General features: G+C 44.2%; 1 protein-coding gene across 1 annotated transcript in view; it reads left to right on the forward strand.

The window, feature by feature from the left end:
* Nucleotides 1-10,932, forward strand: part of PI4K2A (phosphatidylinositol 4-kinase type 2 alpha) — a 29,335-nt gene extending 18,403 nt beyond the window's left edge. Inside the window, exons 5-9 of the mRNA XM_027587939.2 lie at nucleotides 304-365; nucleotides 2,045-2,144; nucleotides 2,842-2,975; nucleotides 3,478-3,537; nucleotides 7,874-10,932. Coding sequence (XP_027443740.1) covers nucleotides 304-365; nucleotides 2,045-2,144; nucleotides 2,842-2,975; nucleotides 3,478-3,537; nucleotides 7,874-8,035 — 518 coding nt within the window. The 3' untranslated portion in view covers nucleotides 8,036-10,932. The remainder of the gene's footprint in view (nucleotides 1-303; nucleotides 366-2,044; nucleotides 2,145-2,841; nucleotides 2,976-3,477; nucleotides 3,538-7,873) is intronic.
* Nucleotides 10,933-10,971: the final 39 nt, after the last annotated feature.

Here is a 10,971-nt window from a genome sequence, read left to right on the forward strand (position 1 = left end):
TTTATTTTTAAGTTTAAAAAAACTTACACCCAGCCCTACAACCAGCAGGTGCTCTAGGAGAAAATAAGCCACAGATGATGGACTCCCTGTCTGAATTTCCTTTCTCTCCCAGGTCTCAACACTTTAACTCTTAATGGTCTTGTTAAAATCGCCAATACCTTCAAGAGATTTAAAAATATTTTATCAATTTTTTATAGGTGTTCTCAGTAGAATGATTGGACCAAGTGCCCAAAATATGTAGTCCATCATGACTGAAACTGAAAGTCACCCCAGTTTTTTCTAACTTTATGTTTCTGTTCACAGATCGAGGCAATGACAACTGGCTGATTAAATATGACTGTCCAATGGATAGTTCTAGCTCCCGGGTAAGAGATTGATCTGTGTCTTAAAGAAGAAGATGAGGTAGTGTGTATGCATAATACAGAAACACATAATAATCAGAGATTAGGTCACATAGGTTCAGAAGAATCAGGATAGCACATGTGTTTAAAATTGATAGGTTAATATTTGATAGAGTTTGTCTCAATCTGATTTTTAAGTGGTATCTTCTTGAATGGTGTTCATAGAGATAGAATGAAGAAAGGTTCAAATATGTTTGGAACATATTACATACTTGATGCCTTTCTTGGAGATTCACATTGCATGGTAGCATAGTAAAGGTTTGAGAAGTAGTCCATTAAATGAACCTCTTTAATTTTGTTTGGCCCAGTGATTTCTAAACTTTTTTAGAATACTTTCCTCATAATAGACCATTCCATAGAACATCAGATTAGAAAACGCTGCTTCCTGCAACTTTCCTTACTTTCTCATTGCTTTCATCCTCTACCATGCTTTTCTATTCCTGCTCAGTCTGCACATTTAAAAAATTAGTAGGAATGCTACCTAGAATAGGAGAGTAAGGTTGACTTTTATTCCTTATAATAAGTTTTTCTCTGTCCAGCTTTATTTAAATAGAATTGACGTATAACATTGTGCAGATTTAAGATGTGCAACGTGGTGATTTAATGCATGTATATTTTGCAAAATGTTTACCACAATAAGGTCAGTTAACACATTCTCACAGTGTTTTTATTTCCTTCTCTAATTGTGGTTCTCATATTTGGTACACGAAGAGCTTATTAAAAATAGTCAAGAGTCTTCAGGCCTTTCCTCCACTAGGTCTGGGGTAAAACTCAGGATTCCATACTTTTTGTTATTTTTATTTATTTGACAGAGAGAGAGCATAAGCACAAGCAGGGGGAGGGGCAGAGGGAGATGGGGAAGCAGGCTTCCCACTGAGCAGGGAGGCTGATGCGGGACTCGATCCCAGGACCCTGGGATCATGACCTGAGCTGAAGGCAGCGCTTAACTGACTGAGCCACCCAGGCGCCCCAGGATTCCATACTTTTAATAAGACATCCTGGGGGATTCCGATGCAGGTATCTTCAACCTACATACCCTATTTCTGTGATGGCACCTGTGAACCTGAAGTGTGGAGCCAAACAGACAGTCATGAGAGTGTCTGACAGGCTATCATAGGTAGCCTGCCCCACTCTTTGCAGTCAGCCTTGTCCTTTTCCCTTATCACTGAAATGGCAAGAGACTCTCTTGTGCAAGAGCAGCCAGCTGTTACTTCCATGGTTCTGTTATGTCACGGGAAAATGTGGTCACCAGTGCAGTAGCATCTGGTCAAGGTCCACACAAAAGGACCTTGGCTGGCTGATACTTGCTTTTCCTTTTTCCTTTTCATACTCTCAGGACTCTCACTGCTTTTCCCTAGGAGGAAAGGCTTAGAGTTACCTTTGTTACTGTCAGTTTCCTTCTTACCAAGGGCTGTGGCAACTCCTGGGGAAGTGCACCTTTTCTAAGATAAGGGACTCTGAGAACTTTGAAGAGGCCGAGTCAGAGGTGCCATAAATGTACTAAATTTAGGAACTATGGAAACCAGTTCAGAGGTTGACTAAGGATTGGTGCCTGAGGGGGTTGAGGTGGGGTGCTTTGCTACTACTTTGAAGGGCATGAGACAGTTGGGAGCCTAAGTATTCAGTCTTTCCTTGTTCTTCAGGACACAGACTGGGTGGTGGTGAAGGAGCCTGTTATCAAGGTGGCTGCCATAGACAATGGGCTGGCTTTCCCCCTGAAACATCCTGACTCCTGGAGGGCATGTAAGTCTAAGACCACTGTGGTCTGGCTCTTTTCTTGCTCAGTCTCAGTTTCTCATCTATGCAATGAAGATAATAATGCCTCTACGACAGGATTATTCTAAGACTTCATGGAATAATGCAGCTCATGCATTTAGCACAGTAGCGGGCACGTGGCAAGTATGCAGAACACGAGCTGTTACCGTCATTTTTACCTTTACGTTATTCCTATTAAAAGCACACAATTGAGTTTACTCATGTTTTCGCATTTTTTTTCGTTCTTTCTGAGGACTATCTTATTTATTCTATTTGTGTTTCTAAATATAAGCTATTGTCAGTGTTCTGTCTTCCTTGTTGACATCCTGGAAGTCAGCTCCTGTTCTAACTGAGAAACTCTTGGAAAGAGAGAGAGATATAAGTAGGGGGTCACTAGCCCCTGTGCAGTACCAGTCTGTCTTCTCAGAAGGAGCATCTGAATATCTCAGTGGCAAGTCACTGGAAGGTCATGTGATGTCTGGGAAAGAGCACCAGCTCTGGGATTCTACAGTCCTGGGTTTGAATCCTAATTCCTCCACTTACTCTGTAGCCTTTAGGATTAACATCCCTTGTAATTTTCTTTCCTGTTGTATATCATGTGAGAGGGGCGTTCTGCCTTTTGCTGTGCTCTGATAGGTGGAGGACATAGATGGGCAGCTTTGCTTTGTGCTTTTCTTCTTTTCAGATCCCTTTTACTGGGCCTGGTTGCCTCAGGCAAAAGTCCCGTTCTCTCAGGAGATCAAAGATCTGATTCTTCCAAAGATTTCGGACCCTAACTTCGTCAAGGACTTGGAGGAGGACCTATATGAACTCTTCAAGGTTAGCCCTGGGAGCCTCAACCTTATAACTATATAGAAGAAGGAATTTCTAATGGCTTCTCAAATGGCTTCTGATACAAGCCAAGAGAGAATGGCTAACACTCTTCTGACTTGTGTTAGCCAATGAAGAGTGAGCAAGATTCCCACATGTGGACAGCAAGACCTAGTTTGGGGCAGTTTGAAAAAAAAACATTGACAGCTGTGATGAATCAGCGTGGGTTTATCCTGCATGTCATGGGGCTGCAGTGTGTTTACAGAGCCCTTCTTTGCAAATGGAGCACTAGAGCCTGGAGTTCTTTAGAGTTCATAATGAGACTCAGGACAAGATATTTACTTGTTCTCTCTTTCCCCATCTGTGAAACAGAGTTCTTAGGGTGGTAGTTAACTTCACTAAGCCTCATAAGCCTCATGTAAGTTTTCTTTATTAGAAAGTTTCTATTTGGGGGAGGAAAATGGGTTCTTCTGAGGGATTCATGCAGGTTCCATCTCCTGCCCTTTTACAGAAAGATCCTGGTTTCGACAGGGGCCAGTTCCATAAGCAGATTGCTGTCATGCGGGGACAGGTAAGCCTCGGACTCCCTCCTGGTGTCATCCCTGGGATCTCTCTGGGCGGGTCATATGCTTATGTTGAGTAAATGCATAAAGCTTGTGTTTTACACCCTTTGAGTCTATGCCATACTTATTTATGACTCTGTCTTAGCACATGGGAGAAGAAAGGGAGCCCTTTCAAATCTCCCACCTCTTCCATGGTATCCAGTGCTCCGTGAGGCACTATGTGCTCAGCTCTGTGCCAGTTGCTGGGTGGTTCATTGGTAAATTTACCCAGTGGCCCCTGTCCTCAAGTTGCTCAAGGCAGGCCATATGCTTAGGTGGTTATGAGCTAGCCTCTGGAGTCAGACTTCTTCACTGCTTACAAGCTCTGAGGCCTTGGGCAAGAGCCTCTGCTTCCTTGTTTATAAAATGTGACAATAATAACACCTTGCACAGTTGGCCAAAGGATTACATAAGATAATGCATGTCAGATGTTTAGTAAAGACAATTACCTAGCACGTGGTTAGTACTCATAAATTGGCTATGGTTATAATTTTTGTTATGGTTACAAGTCGTATTATTTCTTCTCTCTCCACTTCACCTTCAAAGAGAGCTAAGGAAACCCCTAGGGAATTGTTGATCTTCCAAAGTATAGTAAAGACTATGCCTGAAAAATTGTATTAAAACTCTGTAGGGCACTGACGTTCTTATCACTTTAAAGAGATCCGGGATGGCTCAGTGGTTAAGGGGCACACACTGGTCATGGTGCCTGTGTTTGAATCCTGGCTCTGTCATTTATTGGCTGTGAGTTCTTGGAGAAGTTGCTTAATCTCTCCTTCCTTTAGTTTCTCCATTTGTAATATGGGATTAATAACAGCACCTACGTTCATAGGGTTATTATGAAATAAATGATTTGGAGTAGTGCTTGATGGATTGAAGTTCTCGATATGCATTAGCTGTTTTATGATTTTGTATATAGAAAAAGCAGCTTTTCACATCTTTAAAAGATAGGAAGGTCTTTCTAGTTGTAATTAGGCATTTACCTCTTCCTACCGTTTTGGTAAAGGCTTCTGGTGAGAGCAACTCTTGGGCTTACCGAGTCCATGTTTCCTTGGAAATGGGACGTACAGAGGTTTTAAGAGCTGTGGTTATAGCTGCCTGCATACCAGTAACGCGGTCTTCCTACATTTCTCAAGTTGTGTAAAGGCCCAGTTAAGCTGGCAGAATTTTTGGAAGCCTTAAAAACCATATGATGTGCTGTGGTATTATGGAACTCAGCATAAAGGAATGAACTGTTTCTCAAGTTTATGTAGGCCGTGCCTCGGTCCCTGTTGTATTATCTTCCCTGATCCCTTTCCAACTCAGTCCCTTGCCAAAACCATAGCAACCCTCCTCTCATATCCAGTTAGGGATGTTATCTAGAGTGGCAGAAAGGGAGGGGAGGGGGAGTGTAATTTTATCTTTCTTTCTGTTTTGTGCCCTTAATGTCTTTTGAGGGCCTTTTGGCCTCTTACAACCTAGAGTGCCTACCTCTGAAACACCGTAAGGTTTCATGAGCATCCAGCTCCTTTCAGCAGGTAGGTGGCCAATACCAGTTACATCCTTATTAGCTTACCAGTCAGGGCAAAATGAGCCGTTGCCTTCCAGAAGTCTGACCTACCACAGGGAAAGGAGGTCACAACCCTTTACCTACCTGAGCCTAGTCACAGAGTGCCTGTATGAGGGCCCTGAGCCAGGAGAAAGAGTCAAGAACTCCAGAGAGACGGAGTTGGGTGACAAGTTGTTACTCACTGTAAAGACGTCACACCAGGTGTTAGATAGAGTGCAGGGTCTGAGGTAAAGCCTCTTTAAATGGCATATTCAAAGACAATGTTCATTCTTTAGCATTATGGGCCTGCTATCACTTTTTCGTCAACTTTTTAATTTGAAGAATTTCAAACCTCAGTAAAGACTATCTTTTCCTGGATTCACCAATGATTACACTTAGCCACACTTGCTTTATCTCTATATCTATTTGCTTGTATCTCTGTAGATTATCTATCAGAATAATGTCTATCTCTATATATCCATGTAATTTCTCTCTTTAATATACCTGTGAAATTTGTCTCTCCCTCGGTAGATAGATTGATATATTTTCTTTTTGACCAAATCTTTTGAAAGTAAGTTGTAGATAATTTGACATTTTACTCCAGATACTTCAGCATGCATGAGAGGCAGCTTTCTAGCCCAAAGAACCAAAGGAAGCACAGGAAGAACCAGCCAGGGCAGGTTTAAAATCCTGTCTCTTAAGTTGGGTAGTCTCCTGTACAATTCACTCCAATTCTATTTGAACCTCCTTTTCATTCTCTACCCTGAGTTTTGTGTTCAAGGGTCTTTGAAGCAGTGGAGGATGCTGACAGATACCAAACAATTAAGTAAAAAATATAATTACTGGTAGGATCCACTTCTGACTTCCCCCTCTGTTTCAGGTGTATCTCTGCCTCTTTATGGGCAGCATTTGCAGACCCAAGATATTTGTGGCTTGAGGACTATGTGTCTGTGTGATTTGAGGGTGCAGCCCTGCTTATCCTCCCCTGTGTCTATGGCCTGGCCATGAAAATCTTCAGTATCAGGTGGTTTAAAGAAGGTGCCTGGCTGGCTCAGTTGGTAGAGCATGTGACTCTTGATCTTGGGGTTGTGAGTTTGAGCCTCACGTTGGGTGTAGAGATTACTTAAAAATAAAATCTTTTTTTTTTAAATTTTTTATTTATTTGACAGAGAGAGACACAGTGAGAGAGGAAACACAAGCAGGGGGAGTGGGGGAGGGAGAAGCAGGCTTCTGCTGAGTAGGGAGCCTGATGCGGGGCTTGATCCCAGGACCCTGGGACCATGACCTTAGCTGAAGGCAGACACTTAACGACTGAGCCACCCAGGTGCCCCTAAAAATAAAACCTTAAAAAAAAAAAGAAACTTAAAAAGCAAGCAAGCAGGCTATCATAGGACAACTTCCATTTTTGTACTGTCCTATCAGAGAAGATAAATGGTGGTGATTCTAATTTTGACAAACATGTTCCCATGAACACATTTCTTTTTTTTTTAAGATTTTATTTATTTATTTGAGAGAGAGAGTATGCGAGAGCACAAGTCAGGGAGAGGGAGAAGCAAACACACTGCTGATCAGGGAGCCCAATGTGGGACTCAGTCCCAGGATCCTGGGATCTTGACCTGAGCTGAAGGCAGATGCTTAACTGACTGAACCACCCAGGCGCCCCTCCCATGAACACATTTCTGAAATATCTGTAAAATATGGACAAAAGTTGATAAAGAGCTAAATGCAATGTGGTATCCCTAATGGGATCCTGAAATAGAAAAAGAACGGTACTGGAAAATCTAATGAAATCCGAATTAAGTCTGGAGTTTGGTTTATAGTAATGTTCCAGTGTTAATTTCTTAGTTTTGGTAAATGTACTGTAGTTATGTAAAAATTTAAGATTAGGAGAAACTGAGTAACTTCTGCACGATCTTTGTAACTTTTCCATAAGTCTAAAAAACAATGATAGCATTTGAGAGAGAAGCCAAGTGAAATGTTGACTTTTTTCAAAATACATGGTCTTTGTAGGAAAATCAGAAAATAAGGGTAAACAACAATGAACAAATAAAAATCACCTATAATTTCTTGACTCAGAGATAATTACTGCCAACTTCCAGAATTTTTTTTCTCTGTAGATAGGTAGATAAGAAGATAGAATTTCAGAAAATAAAGGTGGAGTCACGTTATAATACTGGCTCCTGTCTCTGTCCTTTTCTGTCTGTTGACGTCAGGATTAGCTTTCCATGACAATAAAATAGATCTTTTAATTGCTATTTCTTATCCCTTAGATTATTAACTGATCCCATGCTCTTGGGCATTTTTACCATTTTCACTGTTATAAACAATATTGCACTGTATTAGTTGAAACTAAGTGTTTCGTGTGTATCCATGATTGTTTCTTTAGTTCCTACAAATGGAATTGCTCAGTCAGAGGGCCTGTTCACTTTTAAGCCTTTCTGAAAAACTGGCGCAGGGTCCAGCCCCATAGCCTGGCTCTGAACTTTCCTCAAATCTGAGGCATCTTCTTCTTCTTCTGTATCCTTACTAATGGGAAGGGCAAAAATGGGAGGTTTTGGTTTTAATTTGCATTTGTTAAATGACCAGAGAGATTTCCATTTTCTGTATTTTGCCCCCTTATATTCCTACTTTTGGAAATACCCTATTTGTATAATTTTCCATCAATGTGTTATTTGTTTTTGTATTGATTTATGGGAGTACTCTTATCAGCAGGTCTCCCTTCAGAGGCAGACCAGGATGCCTTGGTCTTTCCCTCACTGATCTTATTTTTCCTGCCGCAGATCCTAAATCTGACCCAGGCTCTGAAAGACAACAAGAGTCCCCTGCACCTTGTCCAGATGCCACCCGTGATTGTCGAGACGGCCCGTTCCCACCAGCGGTCTTCTAGCGAGTCCTACACACAGAGCTTTCAGAGTCGGAAGCCCTTCTTTTCGTGGTGGTAGCCCAAGAGGCAGACAAAGACATGTTGTTTGAGACTTGGGCTGGGAGGAAGCCTGGGGAGTGGGTTGCAGGAAAAGCCAGAGAAGCCGGTGGAGAGCAGTGCCCTTAAGAGCCCTTCTTCTCTGCTTGCCACCCCCTCAGCGCTTTCCCAAGCACAGGGAGAAGCACAATCGGAGGGACAGTATGTGCTGTTGGGCCCTTCAAAGTGCTAGGGAGGGCTGGAGCCTCCATGCAAGTGAGTAGTCCAGAGGCCCCGGAAGGAGCATCTCCCAGCATCCTCTGGGGGCAGGCTGGGAAATCCCCTTCCCTCCCTGACACCCTGCTCTGTGGCAATTCCTCATTATATTCTGCATCAGAAAATGAGCACACAAATACGAATTTAAATATTAGTAGCAAAACCCAGGCAGAATCCCAGATCCTCTCAGGTCAGAAACCTCTGATCCAGACCTAAATTTGCATGGACCCAGACACTCAGGTGCCTCACAGTTCCTTACTCCCGTGGACCAATGCGGCTGGGTGATTCAGAGAGTCACTGGGTGACTCACCAGTTGGGACAGACAGAAGCCACACCTTTCCTTTGGATTTTTGCCAAGTTTTCTTCCCCTTCTCCCACCAGTGCAATAGGTGACTAAAAGCCTCCCAGCCCAGTTCTCATGGTCGGGACACTTTTGCTCCGGAACTCTCAGTGGTTCTGCATATGATCATAGAGATCGGCTCTGCTCTCTGCCCTGCTAAGGACGCAGGCTCCCTAGTCCAGGCTTGCAGTTTACCTGCCATTTAGGCAAAGGCAAGAGGGAGGAAGTGGCCTCCCCAGCATGCAGAAGCGATCCATCTGGCCTAAGTGCATGCTGGGAGCTGTAATTGGTCTGTGGGTAAACTTATCCCAGCCTTGCTTCCTGAGTCCTGGTGATAAACTCCCCCCAGTCCTCTAATTTGTTCTGTTGTTAGCTATTTTTTTTCTCAACACTTTTGACTTAGGGGTTCAGTTCTGGGTTCTGGAGTGGGTCTCTGAGGTGCATCTCAGCTCATGAGAGGACAGGATATTAGGTCCCTGGACTTCTCTGTATGCCACCACCTGCTGCTTGGTGGAGGTAACGGGACTCATGTTCTCTTCCTAGTTGGCAGCTTCCCTTTGCTCCCTGACCTCTTGTTCCAGGCCAGTTTTTCCCTGGCTTCTTGAGAAGGGCAGGGCCCAGAGGAGAAAGGCCTTTAAACTGTCCCCCAGTGCCTGCCCAGCTCAGTGTGCATCTTCCTGCTTCCATGTCTCTTTCGCCTCAGCTGTCCCCCTTGCCAGGTGTCCGAGCCCTTTCTACACCAAAGCAAAGAATGGCCTCAGGAGGGAGTGAAGAGGGTACCATCTGTGGCTAAGGGGCAGTTCTGCGCTACTGGACACTTCAAGATTCTGGCACCCTGCGATTGGTCAATCAGCCTTGGAAAGAAACAATCTTGAAGGTTTGAAAAACAACCAAAGAAAGGGAGCGAGGACTATGGCTGCGTGCCCTCTGCTTGCCCAGCTCCCGCTGCCCAGGAGGCAGAGCAGAGATGTGCAGTCCTCTTGTCAGCTGGGCCAAGCTGGTCCCTTTGCATTCCAGCCCCCAGGAGCCAGTTTGTGCTGGGGTTCCCTCCAGCTGACAGGAAGCGTCTCTGGGAGCTGGATATGCATGCCCTGTGGACAAAGACACAGCTCTTAGCCCTGACAATCTCATTCGGCCACCCTGGAATCTGGCCTGGCGGGACCATGTTTGTGACAGTGCCTGCACCCAGACTGCAGGAGCAGCAGGGCTCCCAGAGGCCAGAGGGGACCCAGGTGTGTCTAGCTCTCCAAAGACCTCTCTACACAGACCTGTTGGTAAAACTTCCCACCTGGGCGTTGAGAGAACCCAAGCAGTTTTAGAGGAAGCTGCTTGCTTCCCCCAGCCAAGTACATCTGCACATTGCCCTCATCCAGACCAGCTCTCTGATGAGAAGGAAATTGGGTCCAGCGTACAAGGGGGCTGGTCCCAGTCCTGGCAGGCAAGAATGTGGGGCATCCTTTCTTGGCATGTCTCCATTCTCCTTGAAGTCTGTACTCAGGTTGCCTTGAATGTGGACTTGGGGAGAGCTGGGGGCCCAAATTGCCAGGGCGGGCTTCTGGGCGGCACTCACGGGACAGCCCAGCCCTCTGCCAGCCCCAGGCCCGGTCCCCGTGTCAGGGAGGCGAGGCCCGGCTGGGAGAGTGCTGCTGCCTGTGCTGCTCTTCCAACGCACTGTAGGGCTTGTATGTAATGTATTTAAGTCGATGCAAATGTATGAACAAGTCCAAATCTGACCTTTTTTGTTTAGTGTTCTTGGGTGAAAGGAAGACAAGGTAGAATGCAATTTTAAACCATGTGTTTCCATGGAGTTGCTGAGATATGGCTCCTGAGTTATACAGGTCCTCATTTCCAAAGTCCCAGTGCTTATTATTTTCATTAACTCATTTGACACCAAAACATCACCTGAACCTACACTGGTATGAATTGAAGCTATTTGTAACCATCATGTTTTCCTCTTAGTGTGTATATCTGTTGCAGAAATATTAATGTTTTGTTATGAGATATTTCCCTACTAGGGATTATGCAGTATTTGCACTGACTACTTCCTAAAAGCTGAAAAAATTCTGAATAACAGAGTCATCTAGCCCAAAGGGTTTGGGATGAGGAATATGGACTCAGCGTCTCTTCTTGGCTACAAGAGGTCAACCCTTTATGTGTGCACATGGTAGCCTGCTTGAAGCACTTTGAATCCTTTAAGTGGTGGGTGATCGGGCAGATAGGATTCCTGGGGAGCGGAGCTGAATGCTAATGAGCACATAATATGCTATTGAGGCGAAGCCAGCAGAGTAATCAAAAATCCTCACCTTAAAGGCTTTTTTTTTTTTGAATGAGACAGACTCTTTTTTTTTTTAATTTAAATTCAG

Source organism: Zalophus californianus, chromosome 15, assembly GCF_009762305.2.
Source record: "Zalophus californianus isolate mZalCal1 chromosome 15, mZalCal1.pri.v2, whole genome shotgun sequence".
NCBI lineage: Eukaryota > Metazoa > Chordata > Mammalia > Carnivora > Otariidae > Zalophus > Zalophus californianus.